The sequence below is a fragment of the Ranitomeya variabilis genome, chromosome 6 (genome assembly GCF_051348905.1).
Source record: "Ranitomeya variabilis isolate aRanVar5 chromosome 6, aRanVar5.hap1, whole genome shotgun sequence".
In the NCBI taxonomy this organism is placed as follows: Eukaryota; Metazoa; Chordata; class Amphibia; order Anura; family Dendrobatidae; genus Ranitomeya; species Ranitomeya variabilis.
Genome location: NC_135237.1, coordinates 216,840,428 through 216,865,797, shown reverse-complemented (window position 1 = coordinate 216,865,797; position 25,370 = coordinate 216,840,428). Strand labels below are relative to the sequence as shown.

At 40.9% G+C, this 25,370-nt stretch overlaps 1 protein-coding gene across 6 annotated transcripts in view; it reads right to left on the bottom strand.

The window, feature by feature from the left end:
• The window catches only part of RECK (reversion inducing cysteine rich protein with kazal motifs), a 1,181,658-nt gene that overhangs the window by 217,462 nt on the left and 938,826 nt on the right, over positions 1–25,370 (bottom strand). For 5 of the 6 annotated variants that reach the window (XM_077269433.1, XM_077269437.1, XM_077269436.1 and 2 more), the window contains one exon: positions 24,040–24,232. In XM_077269433.1, coding sequence (XP_077125548.1) covers positions 24,040–24,232 — 193 coding nt within the window. Of the gene's footprint in view, positions 1–23,866; positions 23,942–24,039; positions 24,233–25,370 lie in introns of those variants that run through there. The other variant, XM_077269439.1, reaches the window with a different exon arrangement.

Sequence of the window (25,370 nt, the reverse complement as noted above, 5' to 3'; positions counted from 1 at the left end):
GTCTACTCTCCTCCACTCCTCCCCACTCACTCCCTAACTAACTCCACCTCTCTCACTCTCTCCACCCACACCCTCTACCTAGTTCCCCCTCCAGCCTGAGATGGGGCTCTGCCTCAATAGGGTCTGCCCAGATCTCCTGGCCTGGAGTGGTGCTAGATGCTAGTGTGGGTCTCGGGTAGTTTCCCCTCCTTACCCGAGAGCAGAGTACCACACCTGAGGTGCAGTACCTCTGTGGCGACTGGACCCTCAGGGGCGCCACACATCCGCATGTCCTGCGTACCCAATGTTAAAGATAGGTACGCAGGACGCATGCAGAAGTATGCGGAAGTAGGCGGGGCTTAACAGAGGACATATGCAGCCCTCCGCAAAGCCCCCGAGCACAAATGTGAACCTGGCCTTAAACAATCCTTTCTTTATTCAATGCAAGTAGTACATGGATACAGGAGACCAGGTGCTGTAGAGGACGACGGCCGTTTCGCGTTGATCAGGCGCTTCAAGGGGTCCAAGTATGATTACTCCTTGGCCTGGACTTTGTACGACGCTGATCTTTTCAGGTGTTACACCCGGGATTTTGCAAACCGTACACTGCTGGTCACCAAGAAAGCTTGAAAACTGCTACAGGGCCAGTGGGAAGAGCAGGGCAAAGAGCCAGAATTGGCGCATCTAATAATTGCACATGTTCTGGGCGGCTTCGGGCTGTCTTTTTACACTGGGGGGGCAATATCAATGGTCCCTTACCAGCCCCCAGCTGTCTGCTTTAGCAAGGCTTGTTGTTTTTTTTTATTATTTATTTAAATAATTTAAAAAACGGCATGGAGACCCCTCTATTCTTGAGAACCAACCTTGCTTTCACTGACAGCTGAGGGTTGCAGCCCCCAGCTGTCAGTTTTGCCTGGCTGCTTATCAAAAATACAGGGGAACCCACAACATTATTTTAAAATTATTAATTTACAGTGCTGGCTGATGAATTAGCTGCCAGCTTATCCATTAGCCGCCTGCTCGCTCTGTTATTAACAGGAACAGGCGTAGGCTGATGGAAGCAGTAGTCTCATCAGCTGATGTCAGTGACCGGAGGTAAACTTTTTTACCTCCAATAACAGCTGCGAGCTTACACTGTCATTTGAAAGTAGTAGTAGTAGTGCTTGCCGCGCTGTCTTGCACATGACAGCATGGCAAACAATGGGTGTTCGAGCCCCCCATTTCAAGTGAATGGGGTCCAAGTTTGGATACTGTTTTGGTACCCAAACCCCAAACTTTTTTTTAACTGTTAGGCCGAACCCACCGGACACGAACATCCAGGGGTCCGCCCTTCTATACTGATGTATAAATAGGGCCTAAAGGCCAGGTTTAGTTGATAGAACATTTTTACTTTGTACTATCATTTTTATTATTTTGTTTTACTCGTATTTCTTCTTACATCAGTTATGTCAGTGTGTTACTTCTAGTAAAAATTTGCAGTAAAAAAATATTATTTTTCAAAATTTTATGACATTACTAAAACATATATCAACACAAAATCAATCAACATAAAGCGACAATATGGTACAATAATCTGCTTGCACCCTTACTAAATGTTTTTCCATATCTTTATAAAATGGAGTAAAAGCAATTATATGTAAGCTTTTTTTTTTTTTTTTTTACCATGATCCCTCAGGATGTTCAGAAGATTAACTAGGTACCTAAGAGTAAAAGTGTACAGGAGCACATGGCATAATGTAGCCACATTAGCCTTTATGCAGTCCCACAGATCTAAAGGCCCCCTTCACACGTCAGTGTTTCTGGTACATGTGGAATTATTTTTCACACGTACTGGAGACACGCACACTTGGACAACCATTATAATCTATGGGGCTGTGCAGAAGTCTATGTAATCATTAACCGTGTATCCACGTGAACCACAGGTAGACATATAAATTTTTTCTGGCAGAACAGATGAATATACGTACCGCACACGTACACGCGGATGACATGAGTGTTACATCTGTGTGATACATACTGGAAAAGAATGCAGAATAGAAATTACAGATGTTTAGGTATTAGATGTGCAAAGACAGAGATAGATAGTTAGATATGAGGTAAATAGATGATACAGTTGTGACTAAAAGTATTGACACCCCTGCAATTCTGTCAGATAATACTCAGTTTCTTCCTGAAAATGATTGCAGACACAAATTCTTTGGTATTATTATCTTCATTTAACTTGTTTTAAATGAAAAAACACAAAAAGAATTGTCCTAAAGCCAAATTGGATATAATTCCACACCAAACATAAAAAAAGGGGGTGGACAAAAGTATTGGCACTGTAAGAAAAATCATGTGATGCTTCTCTAATTTGTGTAATTAACAGCACCTGTAACTTACCTGTGGCACCTAACAGGTGTTGGCAATAACTAAATCACACTTGCAGCCAGTTGACATGGATTAAAGTTGACTCAACCTCTGTCCTGTGTCCTTGTGTGTACCACATTGAGCATGGAGAAAAGAAAGAAGACCAAAGAACTGTCTGAGGACTTGAGAAACTAAATTGTGAGGAAGCATGAGCAATCTCAAGGCTACAAGTCCATCTCCAAAGACCTGAATGTTCCTGTGTCTACTGTGCGCAGTGTCATCAAGAAGTTTAAAGCCCATGGCACTGTGGCTAACCTCCCTAGATGTGGACGGAAAAGACAAATTGACAAGAGATTTCAACGCAAGATTGTGCGGATGTTGGATAAAGAACCTCGACTAACATCCAAACAAGTTCAAGCTGCCCTGCAGTCCGAGGATACAACAGTGTCAACCCATACTATCCGTCGGTGTCTGAATGAAAAGGGACTGTATAGTAGGAGACCCAGGAAGACCCCACTTCTTACCCCGAGACATAAAAAAGCCAGGCTGGAGTTTGCCAAAACTTACCTGAAGAAGCCTAAAACGTTTTGGAAGAATGTTCTCTGGTCAGATGAGACAAAGGTAGAGCTTTTTGGGCAAAGGCATCAACATAGAGTTTACAGGAGAAAAAAGAGGCATTCAAAGAAAAGAACACGGTCCCTACAATCAAACATGGCGGAGGTTCCCTGATGTTTTGGGGTTGCTTTGCTGCCTCTGGCACTGGACTGCTTGACCGTGTGCATGGCATTATGAAGTCTGAAGACTACCAACAAATTTTGTAGCATAATGTAGGGCCCAGTGTGAGAAAGCTGGGTCTCCCTCAGAGGTCATGGATCTTCCAGCAGGACAATGACCCAAAACACACTTCAAAAAGCACTAGAAAATGGTTTGAGAGAAAGCACTGGAGACTTCTAAGGTGGCCAGCAATGAGTCTAGACCTGAATCCCATAGAACACCTGTGGAGAGATCTAAAAATGGCAGTTTGGAGAAGGCACCCTTCAAATATCAGGGACCTGGAGCAGTTTGCCAAAGAAGAATGGTCTAAAATTCCAGCAGAGCATTGTAAGAAACGCATTGATGGTTACCGGAAGCGGTTGGTCGCAGTTATTTTGGCTAAAGGTTGTGCAACCAAGTATTAGGCTGAGGGTGCCAATACTTTTGTCTGGCCCATTTTTGGAGTTTTGTGTGAAATGATCAATGTTTTGCTTTTTGCTTCATTCTCTTTTGTGTTTTTTCATTTAAGACAAATTAAATGAAGATAAGAATACCAAAGAATTTGTGATTGCAATCATTTTCAGGAAGAAACTGAGTATTACCTGACAGAATTGCAGGGGTGTCAATACTTTTGGCCACAACTGTAGATAGCTAGAGTTGGGGGATGTACGAGTTAGGGAATGTTTTTTGTTTTTTTTTAATAAAGTAGTTTCATTTTTTTTTTTGCTTTTTATTACTGGGTTAGTAATGGGTGTGTCTGATACTTTTCTATTACTAACACCAGGGCTTGATGTCAACTGTGTTTTTGGAGAATTCACTGCTGCAGCCTAATAATATCAACTCAGAGCTTTTTGCTTTACCTTTGCTGATTGCCAAAGATGGGAGATACCCCACAACATGTTTTTCATTTATTAATTTATTTATTAAGCCAATACATGTACAGTAAGCTACGCACACAAGACCCTAATAATATATATCACACATATATCTATTAACTGCATATCTATCTACCACTATCTTTGCACAACTTTATACCCAAAAATCTGTAATTTGTATTCTGCATTGTATTCCGGTATGTGTCACTTGGACCGCACACAAATGACACATAAAGGGTACACAGGGAAGGCCAAAGATACCCCACACAGATAGAAAAAACGGTTTGTTTCAAGTGTACCTTATCTTAAGCTGACGGGTGAAGGAGACCTAACTCAGTCTGGTGACGGATTTATGTATAAACTTGCATAAACCATGGCTTACTACATACAGTACATATTTCTTTTCATGTACCAGGTTAGAAGAGAAGAGCACAGCTCAAGTGAGCTCTGAAGGAAGCCAACTAAATGGTGAACGTAAGCTAGAACACAGTTCAAATCATATCAGCACATAAGAGCGTACTCATCCAAACAGCTGTACCCCAGCAGCCTAAGGGAGAATAGTGACACAACACTGGGCATGTTAGTTCTATGACATTCGAACTACTGGAAGATGGATACAAGATCAACAGGAGGGTAATTAAAGCCAAAGGACATCATTGGGAGATATTTGCTAAATAGGGCAGATATAATTATGAATTTTATCTGCATTCATGAATAAAAATATATGCAAAAAAAATCTAAAGAGTTATGACTCAGAATATGAACAGCAAGATTTTTATTTCTAAGTACCGTAACTGATTTTCTTTCTTTGCAAAAGTAGTAAAACAGTTTTTCTTTCCTTCTATCAAAAGACAGAATAAAAAGTGATCAAATAGTCCTATGTAACTAAACATTTCACCAGTGTAAACTTAAATTTGTCCCACAAAAAAAAAGTCGTCACATAGCCATGTCTATAAAAAAATATAAAGATAAGAATCTCAGAATGTGGTGACCAAAAGTTTTTTTTTTAATTGCAATAACATAATGGAGTAAATCATAAAAAGTATACATAAATTTAGTATTGTCATTATCATACAAATCCACAAAACAAAAATTAACAAGTTAATTCTACTGAAAGGTGGACTTTTTAAAAAAAGAAATAAACCAAAACTCCTTTTTTTAAATATAAAATCATGTTACTGTCTACCTTGTTCAGTATTTGACCTCATGAATGATTAGGCCCCTAAGGACCAAGACTGATTTGGCCCTTCCAACCAAATAACTTTTTATATTTTTAAATATTGTCATTGGAAACTGAAAATGTTTATGATCAGGCATGGCTGAAAGCGTTGACACATTTGAAATTGTTCCAGAAAATGAAGTATTTCTGCCAAAACATTATTGCAATTACACATGTTTTGTTATACACATATTTATTTCCTTTGTGTGTATTGGAACAACACAACAAAAAAAGAGGAAAAAAAAGGAAATTGGACATAATTTGAAGCAAAACCCCCAAAATGTGCAGAACAAAATTCATGGCATCTTTCCAAAATGGTGGGTAAACAACTTTGCTTCAAGCATGTGATGGTCACTCAAACTCACCTGTGGCAAGTAACAGGTGTGGGCAAAATGAAAATCACAGCTGAAACCAAATAAAAAGGGGATATATTGGCTCCATATTTTCATGTTGTGTCTGTGTGTGCCACACTCTAGCATTAAGAACAGAAAGAGAAGAGGACTTAAAAACCAAAATTGTTAAACAATATCAACATTCTCAAAGTTACAAGTCCATCTCCAGAAAACTTGATGTTCCTTTGTCCACGGTGCACAACATAATCAAGTAGTTTACAACCCATGGCACTGTTGCTAATCTCCCTGGACATGGACAGCAGAGAAAAATTGATGAAAGGTTGCAATACAGGATAGTCCGGATAGTAACTAAGCAACCCCTATCAAGCTCCAAAGAAAGTCAAGCCGTCCTGAAGGCTCAGTGTGTATCAGTGTCAGTGCGAACTATCCGTTGACTTTTGAATGAAAGGAAACGCTATGGCAGGAGATCAAGGTGGACCCCAATGCTAACAGACATAAAAAGCTAGAGTGCCGTAAGCTAAAATATACATGAGTAAGCAAAAATTCTTATGGGAACATGTCTTCCGGACAGAAGAGAAAAGATAGAGCTTTTAGTAAAGCCCATCACTCTATTGTTTAACGAAAACGGAATGAGGCCTACAAGAAAAGAACACAGTACCTACAATCAAATATGGTGAAGATTCAAAGATGTTTTGGGGTTGTTTTACAGCTTCTGTCATTGGGTGCTTTGCATGAAATCTAGATTTTGGGTCACAATGTAGTACACAATGTAAGAAAGCTGGGTTTGCGTCCTAGGTCATGGGTCTTCCAGCAGAACAATGATCCCAACATACTTCAACAAGCACCAATAAATGGATAAAAACAAAGTGCTGCAGAATTCTGAAGTAGACAGCCATGAATCTGGATCTAAATCCCATTGAACACCTGTGGATATCTTATAAAATTGCTGTTGGGAGAAGGCACCCATCAAATATGAGAGACATAGGAGAGTTTGCAAAAGAAGAGTGGTCCAAAATTCCAGTTGAGAGGTGTAAGAAGCATATTGATGGTTGGAGTATATGAAGAAATTGATTCTAGCTATTTATTCCACAGGGCGTGCAACCAAATTTTAAGTTGAAGGTGCCAACAATGTTATCCAGCCTGTTTTGGGGGTTTTGTGTGAAATTATGTCCAATTTGCCATTTTTTCTTTGTTTGTTTTTTGTTTTTCCAATACATACAAAGGAAATAAACATGTGTATTACAAAATGTGTAATTGCAATAATTTTCTGGGAGAAATACTTCATTTTCTGGAATAATTTCAAGGGTGCCAACACTTTCGGCCAAGACTGTATCTCTATATTGTATGTATAGTGCACAGTGCACATAGTACATCACCCAGCTTTGCACATAGACTCACCTCTGCACCTATCATTCACATGGTATGTTCACCCACCCAGCTCTCCTGCTGTCTGTCTATGAAGTGCACATAGTACATCACCCAGCTTTGCACATAGACTCACCTCTGCACCTATCAATCACATGGTATGCCTTTCAGCTAACCCCAGCTTTACCCACCCATGTTATTTATGACGTTGTTTACTCTGGCTTTACTGTATGCATCTGGTCCACTCTTAATTCTCTGACCATGATGAGCAGAGACCACTCCTCTCTGCTTCACACCTGAATGCACTTAGTTGTACTTATATTGCATAGCTCAAGTCTGCATAGACTTCAGTCTGCAGTGTGATTCCTAGAAGTGTGTCCTAGAAGTGTGAAGATTACAGTAGAATTAAAACCTGAATTGAACCTGAAGGGAACTGAAGGTAATGGCCAGTCACTGTAAACAATGCTTCTGTTTATTTTCACTCTCACCCCTATAATCCTTCACTTTATGCTACCTCCCCTAATCCCTACACCAAGTAAGGAACTGTTTATCTCTGCTTCAATCCTCCCCATCCATCTCACCTCCTCCTCAAAACTGGTCCTTAACCTACAATCCTCTGCCTCCAAACACAGACAGACCCCTCATGCCCTCTCCTGCTGCCACCTGCTAACACTTTCTCTGCTCCTTCTCACTGCTGGTGATATCTCTCCAAATCCTGGTCCTCCTCACCACATTCCCACAGTCATTACCTCCCATCCACGCTCTATCACAAACTTCCATGTCATGGTTCCCAATGGCAAGGGAACGTAAGAAACATATAAGTAACGAACGAGCTCTCGGGTGATGGAAACTCGAGTTGACCGTGAGCTAAATCTACCACACAACTAACAGTAGCCAGGGAGCATACCTACGGCTTCCTATATGCCACGCGCCAGCAGGAGGACTAACTACACCTGGTAGAGGAAGAAACAGACCTGGCTTACCTCTAGGGAAATACCCCAAAAGATGATAGCAGCCCCCCACATGTAATAACGGTGAATTAAGAGGAAAAGACATACACAGTATGAAAGTAGATTTAGCAAAGAGAGGTCCACTTACTAGATAGCAGAAGGATACAAAAGAGGACTTCACGGTCAACTGAAAACCCTTTCAAAAACCATCCTGAAATTACTTTAAGACTCCTGTGTCAACTCATGACACAGGAGTGGCAATTTCAGCCCGCAAGAGCTTCCAGCTACAGAGAATTACAAAAACTGCAAACTGGACAAAAGGTACAAAACAAAAGGACAAAGTCCACTTAGCTGATCAGCAGACTAGTAGCAGGAACATGCAACCGAAGGCTCTGGTTACAATGATGACCGGCAAGGAAATAACTGGAGAGCAAGGCTAAATAGGAAACTCCCAAACACTGATGGAAGCAGGTGAACAGAAGCAGCAAAGTACAAACAAGTCACCAGTACCACCAGCAACCACCAGGGGAGCCCAAAAAGCGGATACACAACAGTACCCTCCCCTTAAGGAGGGGGCACCGAACCCTCACAAGAACCGCCTGGTAGAGGAAGAAACAGACCTGGCTTACCTCTAGGGAAATACCCCAAAAGATGATAGCAGCCCCCCACATGTAATAACGGTGAATTAAGAGGAAAAGACATACACAGTATGAAAGTAGATTTAGCAAAGAGAGGTCCACTTACTAGATAGCAGAAGGATACAAAAGAGGACTTCACGGTCAACTGAAAACCCTTTCAAAAACCATCCTGAAATTACTTTAAGACTCCTGTGTCAACTCATGACACAGGAGTGGCAATTTCAGCCCGCAAGAGCTTCCAGCTACAGAGAATTACAAAAACTGCAAACTGGACAAAAGGTACAAAACAAAAGGACAAAGTCCACTTAGCTGATCAGCAGACTAGTAGCAGGAACATGCAACCAAAGGCTCTGGTTACAATGATGACCGGCAAGGAAATGACTGGAGAGCAAGGCTAAATAGGAAACTCCCAAACACTGATGGAAGCAGGTGAACAGAAGCAGCAAAGTACAAACAAGTCACCAGTACCACCAGCAACCACCAGGGGAGCCCAAAAAGCGGATACACAACACTTCCATAACCTCTCTAACCTTATACCCATTCACCCAGCCCCTGCTTCCCCAGTCCCACTAACATGAGCTCTGTGGAACGCTCGCTCTGTCTGCAACAAGCTTTCCTACATCCATGATCTTTTTGTTACTACCAAACTTTCCTTCCTCGCCATCACCGAAACCTGGCTCACTCCTTCTGACACAGCCTCCCCTGCTGCACTCTCTTACGGTGGCTTCCACCTTTCTCACACACCCTGCCCCAGCAGCAAACATGGCAGAGGAGTTGGTTTTCTCCTGTCAGATAACTACTCCTTCACCCCAATCCCACTTCCACCCTCTGTTACCCTCCCTTTCTTTGAGGTGCACTCTGTGTGCATCTACTCCCCCTCCAACCTTCAACTGGCTGTCATTTACCAACCCCCAGGGCCAGCCACCACCTTCCTTGACCACTTCACCACCTGGCTACTTCATTTCCTTTCCGCGGACATCCCCACTATCATCATGGGTGACTTCAACATCTCCATTGACACTTACCTCTCAGCTGCCACTAAACTTCTATCTCTCACTTTCTCCTTCGGCTTCACTCAATGGTCTTCTACAGCCACCCACAAAAATGGTCACACACTGGACCTCATCTTCACCCGCCTCTGCTCCCTATCTAACCTCTCTAACTCACCTCTTCCTCTCTCTGACCACAACCTTCTCACATTCTCTTCCCTCTCCACTCCGTGTCTACAATCCCCACCCCACAAATTTTCACACCCTCGCAGAAATGTTAAACATCTTTACCTACATTCATTCTCTGAATCCCTCCTCCCTCTCACAGATATAAGTTCCTTACACAACGCGGATGACACTGCCGCTTTATATAACACCACAATAGCTGTAGCTTTGGAATCTGCTGCCCCACTTACACATACCAAAGTTCACAAAATTAACACAGCCCTGGCACACCAGCCTGACCAAAGAACTGAGGCGAGCTTCCAGGGCTGCTGAGCGCAGATGGAAAAGATCTTACTCCAACGAGCACTTGATCGCATTCCAACAGTCCCTCACTACTTTCAAGACCACACTCGCCACAGCTAAACAAACCTACTTCTCCTCTCTCATATCCTCCCTGTCTCACAACCCTAAACAGTTATTCAACACCTTCAATTCTCTCCTCCGTCCCCCAGCACCTCCTCCCTCCCCACTTATCTCAGCTGAAGACTTTGCCTCCATCACACCTATCCTCAAAAAGCCTTCTCTTGACCCATCCTCTGTATCTAGCTATTGCCCTATATCACTTATATCTAATATTATATATATCATATATATTATATATATCACTTCTCCCCTATGCCTCAAAACTACTGGAACAACATGTCTACCTTGAACTGTCCTCCCATCTCTCTTCTTGCTCCCTCTTTGACCGCTTACAATCTGGCTTCCGGTCACACCATTCCACTGAAACTGCCCTAACTAAGGTCACCAATGACCTCTTAACTGCCAAGAGAAAGCGACACTACTCTGTCCTCCTCCTCCTCGACCTGTCGGCTGCCTTTGACACAGTGGACCATTCCCTATTATTACAGACCCTCTCATCCCTTGGCATCACAGACTTGGCCCTATCCTGGATCTCATCATACTTAACAGATCAGACATTCAGCCTCTCCCACTCACACACCACCTCCTCACCTCACCCCCTATCTGTCGGAGTCCCACAAGGTTCAGTCCTAGGGCCCCTGCTCTTCTCCATTTACACCTTTGGCCTGGGACAGCTCAAAGAATCTCATGGCTTTAAGTATCACCTCTATGCTGATGACACACAGATCTACATCTCTGGACCAGATATCACCTCTCTACTAACCAGAATCCCTCAATGTCTGTCCACTATTTCATCCTTCTTCTCCGCTAGATTTCTGAAACTTAACATAGACAAAACAGAATTCATCATCTTTCCCCCATCTCACGTGACCCCCCAACGAACCTATCCATTACAGTAAATGGCTGCCCACTCTCCCCAGTCCCACAAGCTCGCTGCCTTGGGGTAATCCTTGACGCTGATCTCTCCTTCAAACCACATACCACATATCCAAGCCCTTTCTACTTCCTGCCGACTTCAACTCAAAAATATTTCACGAATCCGTATATTCCTCAACAAAGAATCTGTAAAAACCCTAGTCCATGCCTTCATCATCTCTCGCCTTGACTACTGCAACCTCCTGCTCTGTGGCCTCCCCTCTAACACTGTCGCACCCCTCCAATCTATTCTAAACCCTGCATTAGTATTAGCAGTTATCACAAAATAAAGGGAGGGGTAAGATCAATTGGAAAATATATGTACACAAATGTAATATTGGAACAATCTCACCAGTTGCTGAGGATAGGTAAGGCGGAGCCCCAATTCGCTTAGGTGGAGAAATCCTTCAAGCCACAACATCAGGAGACAATTCCCTGTCAGTCCCTGGGGGGCTATCAATAAATCTCAATCCCCGAGCTCCTGCCCTTACAAGGACAGTCCACATCTACCCCTAAGGTACAACATGCCCTGCACCCTCCTTATTTCCAGGTCCCAACGCGTTTCTTTGCAAGCAGGATCATCAGGGGACTAGCTTGCATGGGAGATAAGGTGCTTCAGTGCTACAAATAGAGTTACCACCCTCTATACTAAACTGCATTTTTCCAATTGATCTTACCCCTCCCTTTATTTTGTGATAACTGCTAATACTAATGCAACCAAGGTTATCTGTTTATCTGTATTGGCATTTGATAAATGCTTCCTCTATAGGCATTATCTCCATTTAATCAGGTACCTTGGGTTGAGTGATAGGACACTGGACCACTGCCAGCGTCTGCACAAAAATCCTTAATAAGTACTAAATTTTGTATGGCACATCCCCTGACAGGGTATACCCAGTAGTACTTTTTTATTGATAGACTTTTTTTTTTTTTTTGGGTGACAGTTTATTTAATATATTCCTTTATTTGGTTATACATTAAAAGCTATGTTTTAATTCCTGCTTATGCTATGTTCTCTTGTTGGTCTTGTCCCTTATTAAGCCTTCTGATTGAATGACAGATCACTGATCCATCAGTGACCTGCCTCCTATCTTTAATATCGCGGCGGCACAGAAATTTCAGTGGTCTCCAAAAATACATTATATCTCCAACAAAATTGTGTCGCCAACAGCTCAAAACTTCTGGCTAGTGAAGAGCGGTATAATATTCTAAAAAAATAAGTTCAACCCCACTGTGCCACCACTCCATTAAACTATGAATGAATGAATGAATGAATGAAAGAAAGAATGAATATCAGTGTTCATGTTACCTACTTAGATAGGGACAGGGTGAGATACAGTAAGTAGATAGCCTATGTACAGTGGGTACGGGAAGTATTCAGACCCCTTTAAACTTTTCACTCTGTTTCAATGCAGCCATTTGGTAAATTCAAAAAAGTTCATTTTTTCACAATGTACACTCTGCACCCCATCTTAACTGAAAAAAACAGAAATGTAGAAGTTTTTGCAAATTTAATAAAAAAGAAAAACTGAAATATCACATGGTCATGAGTATTCAGACCCTTTGCTCAGACTCTCATATTTAAGTCACATGCTGTCCATTTCCTTGTGATCCTCCTTGAGATGGTTCTACTCCTTCATTGGAGTCCAGATGTGTTTAATTAAACTGATAGGACTTGATTTGGAAAAGCACACACCTGTTTATATAAGACCTCACAACTCACAGTGCATGCCAGACCAAATGAGAATCATGAGGAACTGGCCAAGGAGCTCAGAGACAGAACTGTGGCAAGGCACATATCTGGCCAAAGTTACAACAGAATTTCTGCAGTACTAAAGGTTCCTAAGAGCACAGTGGCCTCCATTATCCTTAAATGGAATAAGTTTGGGACCCCCAAAAGTCTTCCTAGACCTGGCCGTCCAGCCAAACTGAGCAATTGTGGGAGAAGAGCCTTGGTGAGAGAGGTAAAGAAGAACCCCAAGATCACTGTGGCTGAGCTCCAGAGATGCAGTAGGGGAGATGGGAGAAAGTTACACAAAGTCAACAATAACTGCAGCCCTTCACCAGTCGGGCCTTTATGGCAGAGTCGCCCGACGGAAGCCTCTCCTCAGTGCAAGACATATGAAAGCCCGCATAGAGTTTGCTAAAAAACACATGAAGTACTCCCAGACTATGAGAAATAAGATTCTCTTGTCTGATGAGATGAAGATAGACCTTTTTGGTGATAATTCTAAGCGGTATGTGTGGAGAAATCCAGGCACTACTCATCACCTGGCCAATGCAATCCCAATAGTGAAACATGGTGGTGGCAGCATCATGCTATGGGGGTGTTTTTCAGCTGCAGGGACAGGACGACTGGTTGTCATTGAAGGAAACATGAATGCGGCCAAGTACAGAGATATTCTGCACGAAAACCTCTTCCAGAGGGCTTTGGACCTCAGACGTGCCGAAGATTCATCTTCCAACAAGACAATGACCCTAAGCACACAGCTAAAATAACAAAGGAGTGGCTTCAGAACAACTCTGTGACCATTTTTGACTGACCCAGCCAGAGTCCTGACCTAAGCTCAATTGAGCATCTCTGGAAAGACCTGAAAATGGCTATCCACCAAGTTCACCATCCAACCTGATGGCACTGGAGATGATCTGCAAGGAAGAATGGCAGAGCAGAGGTGTAACTACAACAGGTGCAGGGATTGCAATAGCACCTGGACCCTGAAGCTTAGGGGGCCCTAAAAGTCCCTTTGGCCTATAGAAAAAGACTATTGCTATTAAAGATTTAAAATATTTGGGTGCCCCGTTGGAGCTTTCGCATCGGGGCCCATGAGTTTCAAGTTACGCCACTGTGGCAGAAGATCCCCAAATCCAGGTGTGAAAAACTTGTTGCATCATTCCCAAGACTCATGGCTGTACTAGCTCAAAAGGGTGCTTATACTCAATACTGAGCAAAGGGTCTGAATACTTATGACCATGTGATATTTCAGTTTTTCGTTGTTAATAAATTTGCAAAAATTACAACATTTCTGTTTTTTTCAGTCATGATGGGTTGCTGAGTGTACATTAATAAGAAAAAAATGAACTTTTTTGAATTTACCAAATAGCTGCAATGAAAAAAAAAGAGAGTGAAAAATGTAAAGGGGTATGAATACTTTCCGTATCTACTAGATATACCGTGCATAGGGATATCGAAGATTGAAAGATTCAGGGAGTAAATAACACGGAAAAGGCAGCTAGGGAACAGATAGATAGATAGATAGACATGGACAGATGGAGGGTGACAGATAGATAGATAAATAGCATTGGTAAATATGAGAGATTGAATAGATATGCAGATAGATATAGTACATATATAGACAGATTGGGTCGTTATATAATTCTGATAGGTGGATATAGCTATGATAGATATATCTAACTATATATCTTCTGATCAATGTATAACTAGTGTGATGAGAAAGTATACTCATTGTTCTGGTTTTCCCGTTCTCCGAGTATTTGGGCGTGCTCAAAGATTTAGTTTTTGTCGCCACAGCTGCCTGAATTGTGGCTGCTAGACAGCCTGAACACATGCAGGGATTGTCTGTTTGTTAGGGAATCCCCACATGTATTCAGGCTGTCTAGCAGCCACAAATCATGCAGCTACGGCAACAAAACCTAAATCTCCGAGCACGCCCAAATACTCGGAGAACACCCAGGCATGCGCAGGAAAACTCGAGTAATGAGCATACTCGCTCATCACTATGTATAACTTTTCAAGCTATTATCTATTATGTATCTACTTATTTATCTAGAATGTGTCTACTTTTAGAGATTAGAGGCAGCACACTATCCAGAGTGAAAAAAACATCTGTTTAATAGCCCATCATGGCGATGTTTTGGCTCTTTAGCGAGAACCTTTTTCAAACTATTTATTATTTTTCTATTACTTACAGTATGTACCTACTTATTTATCTAGAATGTATCAAGCTATCCATTTATTATATATCAAATCATATCTATCAATCCTTCTAATCTATCTCTCTATTATGTTCATATCTTTCTATTGTCTATCTTTCTATTAGAAGAACAAGAAAATTAGTGCTTGAGATATTTAACCTATTTTTGTCAGTTTTTGTCGTGGATTCTAAAGCTACCCTTCCTTTTCTTCCACCAGCTCTATCATGAGATGTGATATACCCTATGTACAGTTAGGTCCATATATATTTGGACAGAGACAACATTTTTCTAGTTTTGGTTATAGACAATACCACAATGAATTTTAAACAAAACAATTCAGATGCAGTTGAAGTCCAGGCTTTCAGCTTTCATTTGAGGGTATCCACATTAAAATCGGATGAAGGGTTTAGGAGTTTCAGCTCCTTAATATGTGCCACCCTGTTTTTAAAAGGACCAAAAGTAATTGGACAGATTAAATAATTTTAAATAAAATGTTCATTTTTAGTACTTGGTTGAAAACCCTTTGTTGGCAATGACTGCCTGAAGTCTTGAACTCATGGACATCACCAGACGCTGTGTTTCCTCCTTTTTGATCCTCTGCCAGGCCTTCACTGCGGTGGTTTTCAGTTGCTGTTTGTTTGTGGGCCTTTCTGTCTGAAGTTTAGTCTTTAACAAGTGAAATGCATGCTCAATTGGGTTGAGATCAGGTGACTGACTTGGCCATTCAAGAATATTCCACTTCTTTGATTTAATTAACTCCTGGGTTGCTTTGGCTTCATGTTTTGGGTCATTGTCCATCTGTAGTATGAAACGACGACCAATCAGTTTGGCTGCATTTGACTGGATCTGAGCACACAGTATGGCTCTGAATACCTCAGAATTCATTCGGCTGCTTCTGTCCTGTGTCACATCATCAATAAACACTAGTGACCCAGTGCCACTGGCAGCCATGCATGCCCAAGCCATCACACTGCCTCTGCCGTGTTTTACAGATGATGTGGTATGCTTTGGATCATGAGCTGTACCACGCCTTCGCCATACTTTTCTCTTTCCATCATTCTGTTAGAGGTTGATCTTGGTTTCATCTGTCCAAAGAGTGTTCTTCCAGAACTGTGCTGGCTTTTTTAGATGTTTTTTAGCAAAGTCCAGTCTAGCCTTTTTATTCTTGATGCTTATGAGAGGCTTGCACCGTGCAGTGAACCCTCTGTATTTACTTTCATGCAGTCTTCTCTTTATGATAGATTTGGATATTGATACGCCGACCTCCGGGAGAGTGTTGGTCACTTGGTTGGCTGTTGTGAAGAGGTTTCTCTTCACCATGGAGATTATTCTGTGATCATCCACCACTGTTGTCTTCCGTGGACGCCCAGGTCTTTTTGCATTGATGAGTTCACCAGTGCTTTCTTTCTTTCTCAGGATGTACCAAACTGTACATTTTGCCACTCCTAATTTTGTAGCAATTTCTCGGCTTGTTTTTTTCTGTTTTCGCAGCTTAAGGATGGCTTGTTTCACTTGCATGGAGAGCTCCTTTGACCGCATGTTTACTTCACAGCAAAACCTTCCAAATGCAAGCACCACACCTCAAATCAACTCCAGACCTTTTATATGCTTAATTGAGAATGACATAACGAAGGTATTGCCCACACCTGTTCATGAAATAGCCTTGGAGTCAATTGTCCAATTACTTTTGGTCCCTTTAAAAACAGGGTCGCACATGTTAAGGAGCTGAAACTCCTAAACCCTTCATCCAATTTTATTGTGGATACCCTCAAATGAAAGCTGAAAGTCTGAACTTCAACTGCATCTGAATTGTTTTGTTTAAAATTCATTGTGGTAATGTCTATAACCAAAATTAGAAAAATGTTGTCTCTGTCCAAATATATATGGACCTAACTGTATATGCATACGACAATCAAACAATAGGACTGATGTCTACTAAACATTATTTTGCCTGCTTAGTTATTAAAAAAAAATCATACACGTACATTTATTTTATTTATGAAGAATTTACATCTCAGAATATGAATTAAACGTGCATAAAAAGTTGTCATTGAGGATAGCATTCTTCCTACTAGTTAAGTGTAATTATCTGCTTTATAAATCCCAATAAATTATGTACAACCATAGTTAAAGAAGACCATGCATCTGCCTCAGCATCGTTCAATGAATCTTTGAAGTGTGGATATTTCATGAGTACTCTGATTTGAGGACCATAAAAATGACCCACGTATAGTTTCTAAGTATAATAATTTTCTGCAGATGTAGTCTAAGCATCTTCCATTTTTGTATAATGCCTTTACAAACTGCTTCATTAAATTTGATGTGAAATTTGATCTGTCAACCAATGGTTCTGCAATTACATTCTTTTCTCTAATTAATATATGTTCTCTCAGAGGCCACTGTTTTATCACCCAGTTCTCATTTTTTGATCTACTAGCCAGGAGACAGATAAAACAAGTGTCACGTTGGTGGATTGTGGACCCATTGCGCCACAGGCCAGGATTACCCTGGAGAGACTTAACAAAGCGGCTACTTGATTTTCACTGGAGCCTCTGATAGTGAGGTCAGCCTTGGGCTGCAGGTTGCCACCAGGTACTATTCCAGAGCAATGTCTGGAACAGTAGCAGCTGATCCCAAGGGTTAGGAATGCTAGTTCAGGTCCAAAATCCCAGGCAGGACCGGATACTGGTGCAGGTGCAGACAGGACAGCCACTGGTAGGGATTCAGACTGTGTGGCTTCTTGATAGAAGACAGGATGGCCACTGGTACGGGTTCAGACTATGCAGATTCTGGATATAAGATAGGACTGGACAAGAAACACCAGAAAAAAGGCAGAGATGCTTACCTGCCCAGGCCACCAAACAAATGCACTATCAGGGTGCAGTGGACCAAATTAAAGATGACTGCATCACAGGTGCAACAATACCGATGAAACAGCCAGTCTCAACCTACCAATCCATGGAGGGGGTGGCTGTTTGGTACATTAGTGCACAAAAAATTATCTGTATGCAGTGCTGTACACATACAGGTAATGCAGAGCATCTGGCCTATTAGTGACGCCCATACTTTTAGATCAGGCGGGCTGCCCAGTGATAACCAAAATGCATCCCGTGTGAACAGACGCCACAGTGTACAGAGCCATCTGGGCCCAACTACTCCCTGAGAGATAAATAGAGTGCAAAAAACACAAGTAAATATATGTGAGGTATTAGTTGATATTATGGCCAAAATATGGAAGCTCGCAACCCATGTCAAGGGTCTTCACACTTGCGAGTCCTATCACTAAACAGCAGAACCACAAAAAGAGGACTTAGAAATCCTCCAAAAATTCCAAAAATTAGGAGGTTCCTTCAAAATCACTTCTGTTTGAGTGAAGACCAGGATTCCTCTTCAGAGAGCTCTTTTAGCTTATTGACTGATGGGACTGGTATTTCATCTCAGTGTAAAACAGGTCGTTTTGACGAATCTTGGTCAGGATACATTCATTTACTTTGATTGCAAACATTGATGTCCTTTATGTTAACCACATAGAATTAGCAATCTTCATTGTGATTCCTCTGTTTTCTCCAGACTACAGGTATTTCAAATGTCAGACATTTCCTCCCACCATTTGTCCACTGCTGAAGATGCTCTGTACAAGTTTTACAGACAACGTGTGGAGCTCATGTCTTATCTGTGTCCTCTAGTTTTATTTTGAAATAGCTTAGGTATGCCTTTTTCACAAAATTAGAAATGGATTTGATTTTATTTTCTCCCTCAATAAATACTCTCCACAAACACAGAGAATGCAATCGGGATGACTCAAACATTGTATTTGTGAGGAGGCCATGTTATCACCTGTGAGGGTGAAAACATATAAACATAAATTCAAGAATGGTCTTCTGCTGAATCAGTAAGCACCATACCTTTAAATTCTTAAGTAATCTAGGAAGAAACAAACAGTGTCTCGTTAATACCACTTACTTGAAATGACAAGACGTCGAGGTTGCCAAATGCTCTACTACATTGTTACAAGTTTCTGTGGAGCACGTCGCCAACAGAGTTGGTATAGAATCACAGATGGTCAGTTATGTATTTGACTAATACCTTACTACGTATCTAAATGTATTTTACAAGTATTTGTCACATACCTTATAGACCATCTTTGATTCTATAATTAATACCCCTGTTGAGGAAAAAAATCTCAAATTCATGTGTGGGCAACTGTACATTATCTCAAAAAAGTAGAGCTGCTACAAAAAAAAAAAAAAAGACATACCGTATTCTGATTTTACCTCATTTCGGCGTTCTGTGAGTTGGATCTCCTTCTTTATTCCTGTCTAGTTGAGTGCCTGCAGCAGCACTGATCATGGACTCTAGGACTGAAGCTGCAGGAGGGTGAACTGGTTTTCTCTTTTCTTTCCATATACATAGACTACCTATCTCACCCTATCCTTATATAATTAGGTAGCATGAAAACTGATATTCCTTGTATAGCTTAATGGATTGGTGGCACATTGGGATTGAAATAGTTTTTTTTTAGAATATTATACCACACTTCCGATGTTGCCTTCACTAGCAAGATGTATTGAGCAGCACCGATATATAGCTTCTCTTTTATGTGCTCCAGCACATGGCTTCTGCTCACAGTGTGCAGCACATGCACAGATTAAGAATGTGATCGATAACTTGGAGATGCGACTGTGCATGGGTCGCTGCTGGTGACACCATTTTGTTGGAGTCATAATGTACTTTTGGAGACCACAGTAGTTACTTCCCCGGCACGATATTTAAAATAGGAGGCAGGTCACTGACGGATCAGTGACCTGTCATTCCAACTGTAGGATGACTCTGAGACCAGAGAACCAATAAAAGACTCTGCCAACTATCTTGCCCTGATGCACAAAGATATCATTACAGGAGAGCTTCAAAACCTGATTACACAAAATGGCTTTCTTGAACATAAGTATTGTTTCAATCAGTATCAAAGCACCAATAAGACTGTGTCTGTACTTTGCAAAATCCTGCTGACAGGTTCCCTTTAACATTGAAATTGCAACACCAATAAGCAAAAGTTGTGGAATTAAGGAAATCACAGGATCAGTAGACATACTAATGATATGCAAATGATGAAAATTGGAAAGAACATTTTCAAAACAACTCAATTTATTCAGTATCAAGTATGAGCTCCACACACAGAAATATATGCACTTACACGCTTTAGCATGCTATCAGTGAGGTGAATAATGGTTGTCTGAACAATATTGTGTTACACTTAATCACTTTGGTTTTGAAGTTTGAAATAAAGTAAGGGAGGCTTGAATAGAGGTTTGTCACAGACGCAATGATAGCTAGAGATTAGTCAGGAGACCATGTGGGCAGCGCCATAAAGAGGCCTTTACAAGGGAATGTCACACTAGTCCTATTTCGAGGGTTATGTCATCGGGTGGCATAATGTATGGCAGCCGGACCCCCATAGTCTTTATTTCATGTATACTAACTGTTCATCATTCTGTTTATTTGGTGGTGAAACCACTGATGCTACAGAGTCCCAGGAGTTGTTTTTCAACACCGGAACACCAAGTCGCATGATGTTTTGCTAGTGTGAGATGCCTGTACAGCCTAAACATGCTACTATAGTCTGCAAAATCGAAGGACTTCTCTCCCATTGAGCTCATCTGGGACGTCACTGGTTGACAATTAAAAAAGGGAGCTTGTAACAGCGGATCTTGATGATTTGCGCTGCGTGCACAAGTGCAATCAACATGACAGAACATTCCAATGGGGTGTCCTACATTGTTCCAGGGTAGGAAGCATAAATGAGAATACATACGAAACAGCAGTGGCTTGCAGATGCTTGTCTGTGTTAGGAAACACATTTCTCTGACTGTTCGTTTTATAACAGTAGTAAGTGTTTCTGCCAGGTAATCAGTCCTCTGAGCTCATCATAAACAGTCAGTAACATATAAACTCTTGCGGGCCACTGAGCTTGTACACCACTGACTTGATTTATGATAAGCTTACAGGGCTAGTGACATGGCAAAAACTCTCGCTCCTGTGATGAAACAAATAGACAAAGAAATGTTTTCCCTAACACAAACAAGCTGCTGTTAGCCACTGTTGAGTTATCTGTGTACTCACTTTTGCTTTTACCCCTGACCAGGAGCTGGTATATGCTGACAATGTTCCTGCATGATGGGACAGCAAATAAGTCCGTATGTAGAAGGAGCATATTTATAGGATTATTTCAGCACAGGAACATTTTTTAACATATCCAATTGTGGAACTTATTATTTTAAGATTTATAGATTACAGTAAAATGTATTTTGTTTGTGGGACAACCCCTTCAAAGGGGATGTCCATTACAAGGACAATAACTTCCTGACCTGAATGTTTTCCCCTAAGAAAATAAAAACACTTTCACTCTCTTCCCATGCCAGCACTGTTTCCGTGGCTCATGTGAGGTTGTTACATCACTTGAAACTTATGCCCAATCACTGCTGGCATCACTTTCCCCAACTTCAGGCATATTGGTAATCAAGAGGACGTGAATGGCTAGCAGCAACTTTCACTTCCTCTTGATTACTAATACGTCTGATGGGAACAGTGACACCAGCAGTGATTGAACGCAGGAATCACATGTCATAACAAATGCACATGAGTCCCAGGAATGTGAGTGCCAACACTGCTAGAACGGCACTGCCACGAGAGGTGAGTATAGGTATTTTTATTTTCACGGGGCAAACATTCAGATAAAGAAGAGATTGTTCTAGGTGTGGATAACCCCTTTAATAACCTTATTGATAGCATGCCAAGGCATGTAAGTATACAATGGTCATAGTTGTATCTGAATAAAGTTGCTCTAAAAATTTAACTTCCATTTTTTCATCAGAGCAAATAATTGATCCTGTGTCTTCCATATGTCTAGGACATCACCTTCTTGTTGTTGCAATTTCAATGTTAAGGAGCATGTATTTACACACACACACGTGCATATACAGGTCCTTCTCAAAAAATTAGCATATAGTGTTAAATTTCATTATTTACCATAATGTAATGATTACAATTAAACTTTCATATATTATAGATTCATTATCCACCAACTGAAATTTGTCAGGTCTTTTATTGTTTTAATACTGATGATTTTGGCCTACAACTCCTGATAACCCAAAAAACCTGTCTCAATAAATTAGCATATTTCACCCGTCCAATCAAATAAAAGTGTTTTTTAATAACAAACAAAAAAACCATCAAATAATAATGTTCAGTTATGCACTCAATACTTTGTCGGGAATCCTTTGGCAGAAATGACTGCTTCAATGCGGCGTGGCATGGAGGCACAGGATGCTTCAATAGCGGCCTTAAGCTCATCCAGAGTGTTGGGTCTTGCGTCTCTCAACTTTCTCTTCACAATATCCCACAGATTCTCTATGGGGTTCAGGTCAGGAGAGTTGGCAGGCCAATTGAGCACAGTAATACCATGGTCAGTAAACCATTTACCAGTGGTTTTGGCACTGTGAGCAGGTGCCAGGTCGTGCTGAAAAATGAAATCTTCATCTCCATAAAGCATTTCAGCCGATGGAAGCATGAAGTGCTCCAAAATCTCCTGATAGCTAGCTGCATTGACCCTGCCCTTGATGAAACACAGTGGACCAACACCAGCAGCTGACATGGCACCCCACACCATCACTGACTGTGGGTACTTGACACTGGACTTCAGGCATTTTGGCATTTCCTTCTCCCCAGTCTTCCTCCAGACTCTGGCACCTTGATTTCAGAATGACATGCAAAATTTGCTTTCATCAGAAAAAAGTACTTGGGACCACTTAGCAACAGTCCAGTGCTGCTTCTCTGTAGCCCAGGTCAGGCGCTTCTGCCGCTGTTTATGGTTCAAAAGTGGCTTTACCTGGGGAATGCGGCACCTGTAGCCCATTTCCTGCACACGCCTGTGCACGGTGGCTCTGGATGTTTCCACACCAGACTCAGTCCACTGCTTCCTCAGGTTCCCCAAGGTCTGGAATCGGTCCTTCTCCACAATCTTCCTCAGGGTCCGGTCACCTCTTCTCGTTGTACAGCGTTTTCTGCCACATTGTTTCCTTCCAACAGACTTACCATTGAGGTGCCTTGATACAGCACTCTGGGAACAGCCTATTTGTTGAGAAATTTCTTTCTGGGTCTTACCCTCTTGCTTGAGGGTGTCAATGATGGCCTTCTTGACATCTGTCAGGTCGCTAGTCTTACCCATGATGGGGGTTTTGAGTAATGAACCAGGCAGGGAGTTTTTAAAAGCCTCAGGTATCTTTTGCATGTGTTTAGAGTTAATTAGTTGATTCAGAAGATTAGGGTAATAGGTCGTTTAGAGAACCTTTTCTTGATATGCTAATTTATTGAGACAGGTTTTTTGGGTTATCAGGAGTTGTAGGCCAAAATCATCAGTATTAAAACAATAAAAGACCTGACAAATTTCAGTTGGTGGATAATGAATCTATAATATATGAAAGTTTAATTGTAATCATTACATTATGGTAAATAATGAAATTTAACACTATATGCTAATTTTTTGAGAAGGACCTGTACACATATAAATGCTGAATCCTTGATGATGGTTTTCCTTTCAAATGTTGGTATTGGCAAGAACAAGTACTGTAACCTATAATGAAAAATGAATTAATGTATGTTTGGACAACATCTGCAACAAACTTTAGATTACTACTGGTAAATGAAGCATTCTTTGTGTCCAATCAAACAATTCTAAAGAACGTATCTCAGACACTATAATCCATAATAGTGGGATAACTTGTGTTTCTTTTCAGATTACTAAGGTCATCTGCACATGCAACTTGAAGTTGATTGCATTAAAAGCTGTTACATATAGAAACAGACATGAACTATGATCTCATAAACTCAGTAATGTATTTTTACATGTATGGATGAGGTTATGAGATAATGCAGACAGATAACTGGATGGAGACATGATGGGAGTTGTTTTATGGTATCAAAATTCCTTACTTAAGAACTTAAGCATTCGTGCCTGTTTCAGTGATATCCATTGCAGTCTTGGGAGAAAAAAAGTAACACATAGTGAGAATCAATAAATACAACAGCCTTTAATAAAAAAAAAAACAGTACTTTTGCTGTGACTATATTACATTACCTGACATGAGCCTTTATAGGACAACTGCTTTCCCCTTTGAAATAGAGTACAAATGTTAGGGTGTTCTGTATTTTCGATGTCGCACACGGGCTCTCTCATATGTTCGCACTTCATCTGTTTTGGAATGCATTCATACTGGAGGCACTTGAACCTTTCAAAGCTGGTGAGGCACACTTGTCTTTTTGAAATACACCTACATGAAAAACATTTTAGATTACAGTATTTGTCTATTATATCAGAGTTCTCAAAGAAAAAAAAATCAATGTTCCAAAAAATTTATGGAATATTTACTACACCAGGAGAAAGAATAGGCTTACTTTATATTAATCCCTTTATGTCTTGGAAATAAGGATTTACATTTCATCTCAATTATTCTTGTCCGTAAATGGTCAATATACAATAATATTACCTTTCCTTAATAAGGCTCACAATCCAACTTCCTTTTATTAAATACACACACTAGATGTATTAGAAAGGAAATTAACCTACTGAATAGTACCCGTACTTTTTCTTTTTGATGTCAGATGAAACCAAAATTCCCAGAAACACAATCATAAAAATATATAAGCATCCTGCCAACAGCCCAGTGTGAGCCAAGCTCCAAAGTGCTGCAAACAATAGCAGTAACCATTAAGCCAGGCCTTTCCAGAGAAAAGAGTCGACATTGACTGTTAGGATTGCTACTTCCAATATATGGCACCAGAGTTCTTAGTCCTCTTACTCTCTGAAGAGAAATATTTAGAATTGAGAGTCCTCAATGGTTGTCTGAAGAGACAATTTGCATATTTCCCAGAGGAGCATTGAGGCTTTAACACTAGAAGTCCCAGAGATGGGTCATTTGACATTTCTACCTTTGAAACCCAGAGAAGGGTCAAATGACCTAAAGGATTTTATCTATAGCTTATCTTATCTCTATTCACTGTCTTTTGTTCTGTAATTAAGGCCATTACTGTTGCACCACAGGAGGTTGTTTGCTGTTTTCCATCGAGTTTACCCATGTAGTTTCAAGTTTCAAGTTAGTTCTGTTCAGTTTATTGTATTTGATAATATAAAGACTATACATATTGTATTTAGTTTAGTTTTATTTGAGCAAAAAAGCGCTGAAACAATGAATTATTTTTTATATATTTTAAATAGAGAATTAGAAATTTTAGAGCAAGGTACAGCTGTGAGTAATGACCAGAAGCATTTGTGTCTAAGGCTATGTGCACACTTTGCGGATTCCACTGCGGATTTTTCCGCAGCGGAATTCCAAAATCCGCAGTGAAAACCCGTTGCGTTTTTTACTGCGGTTTCTTATGTGGATTTTCATCTGCAGTTTCCTATTGGAG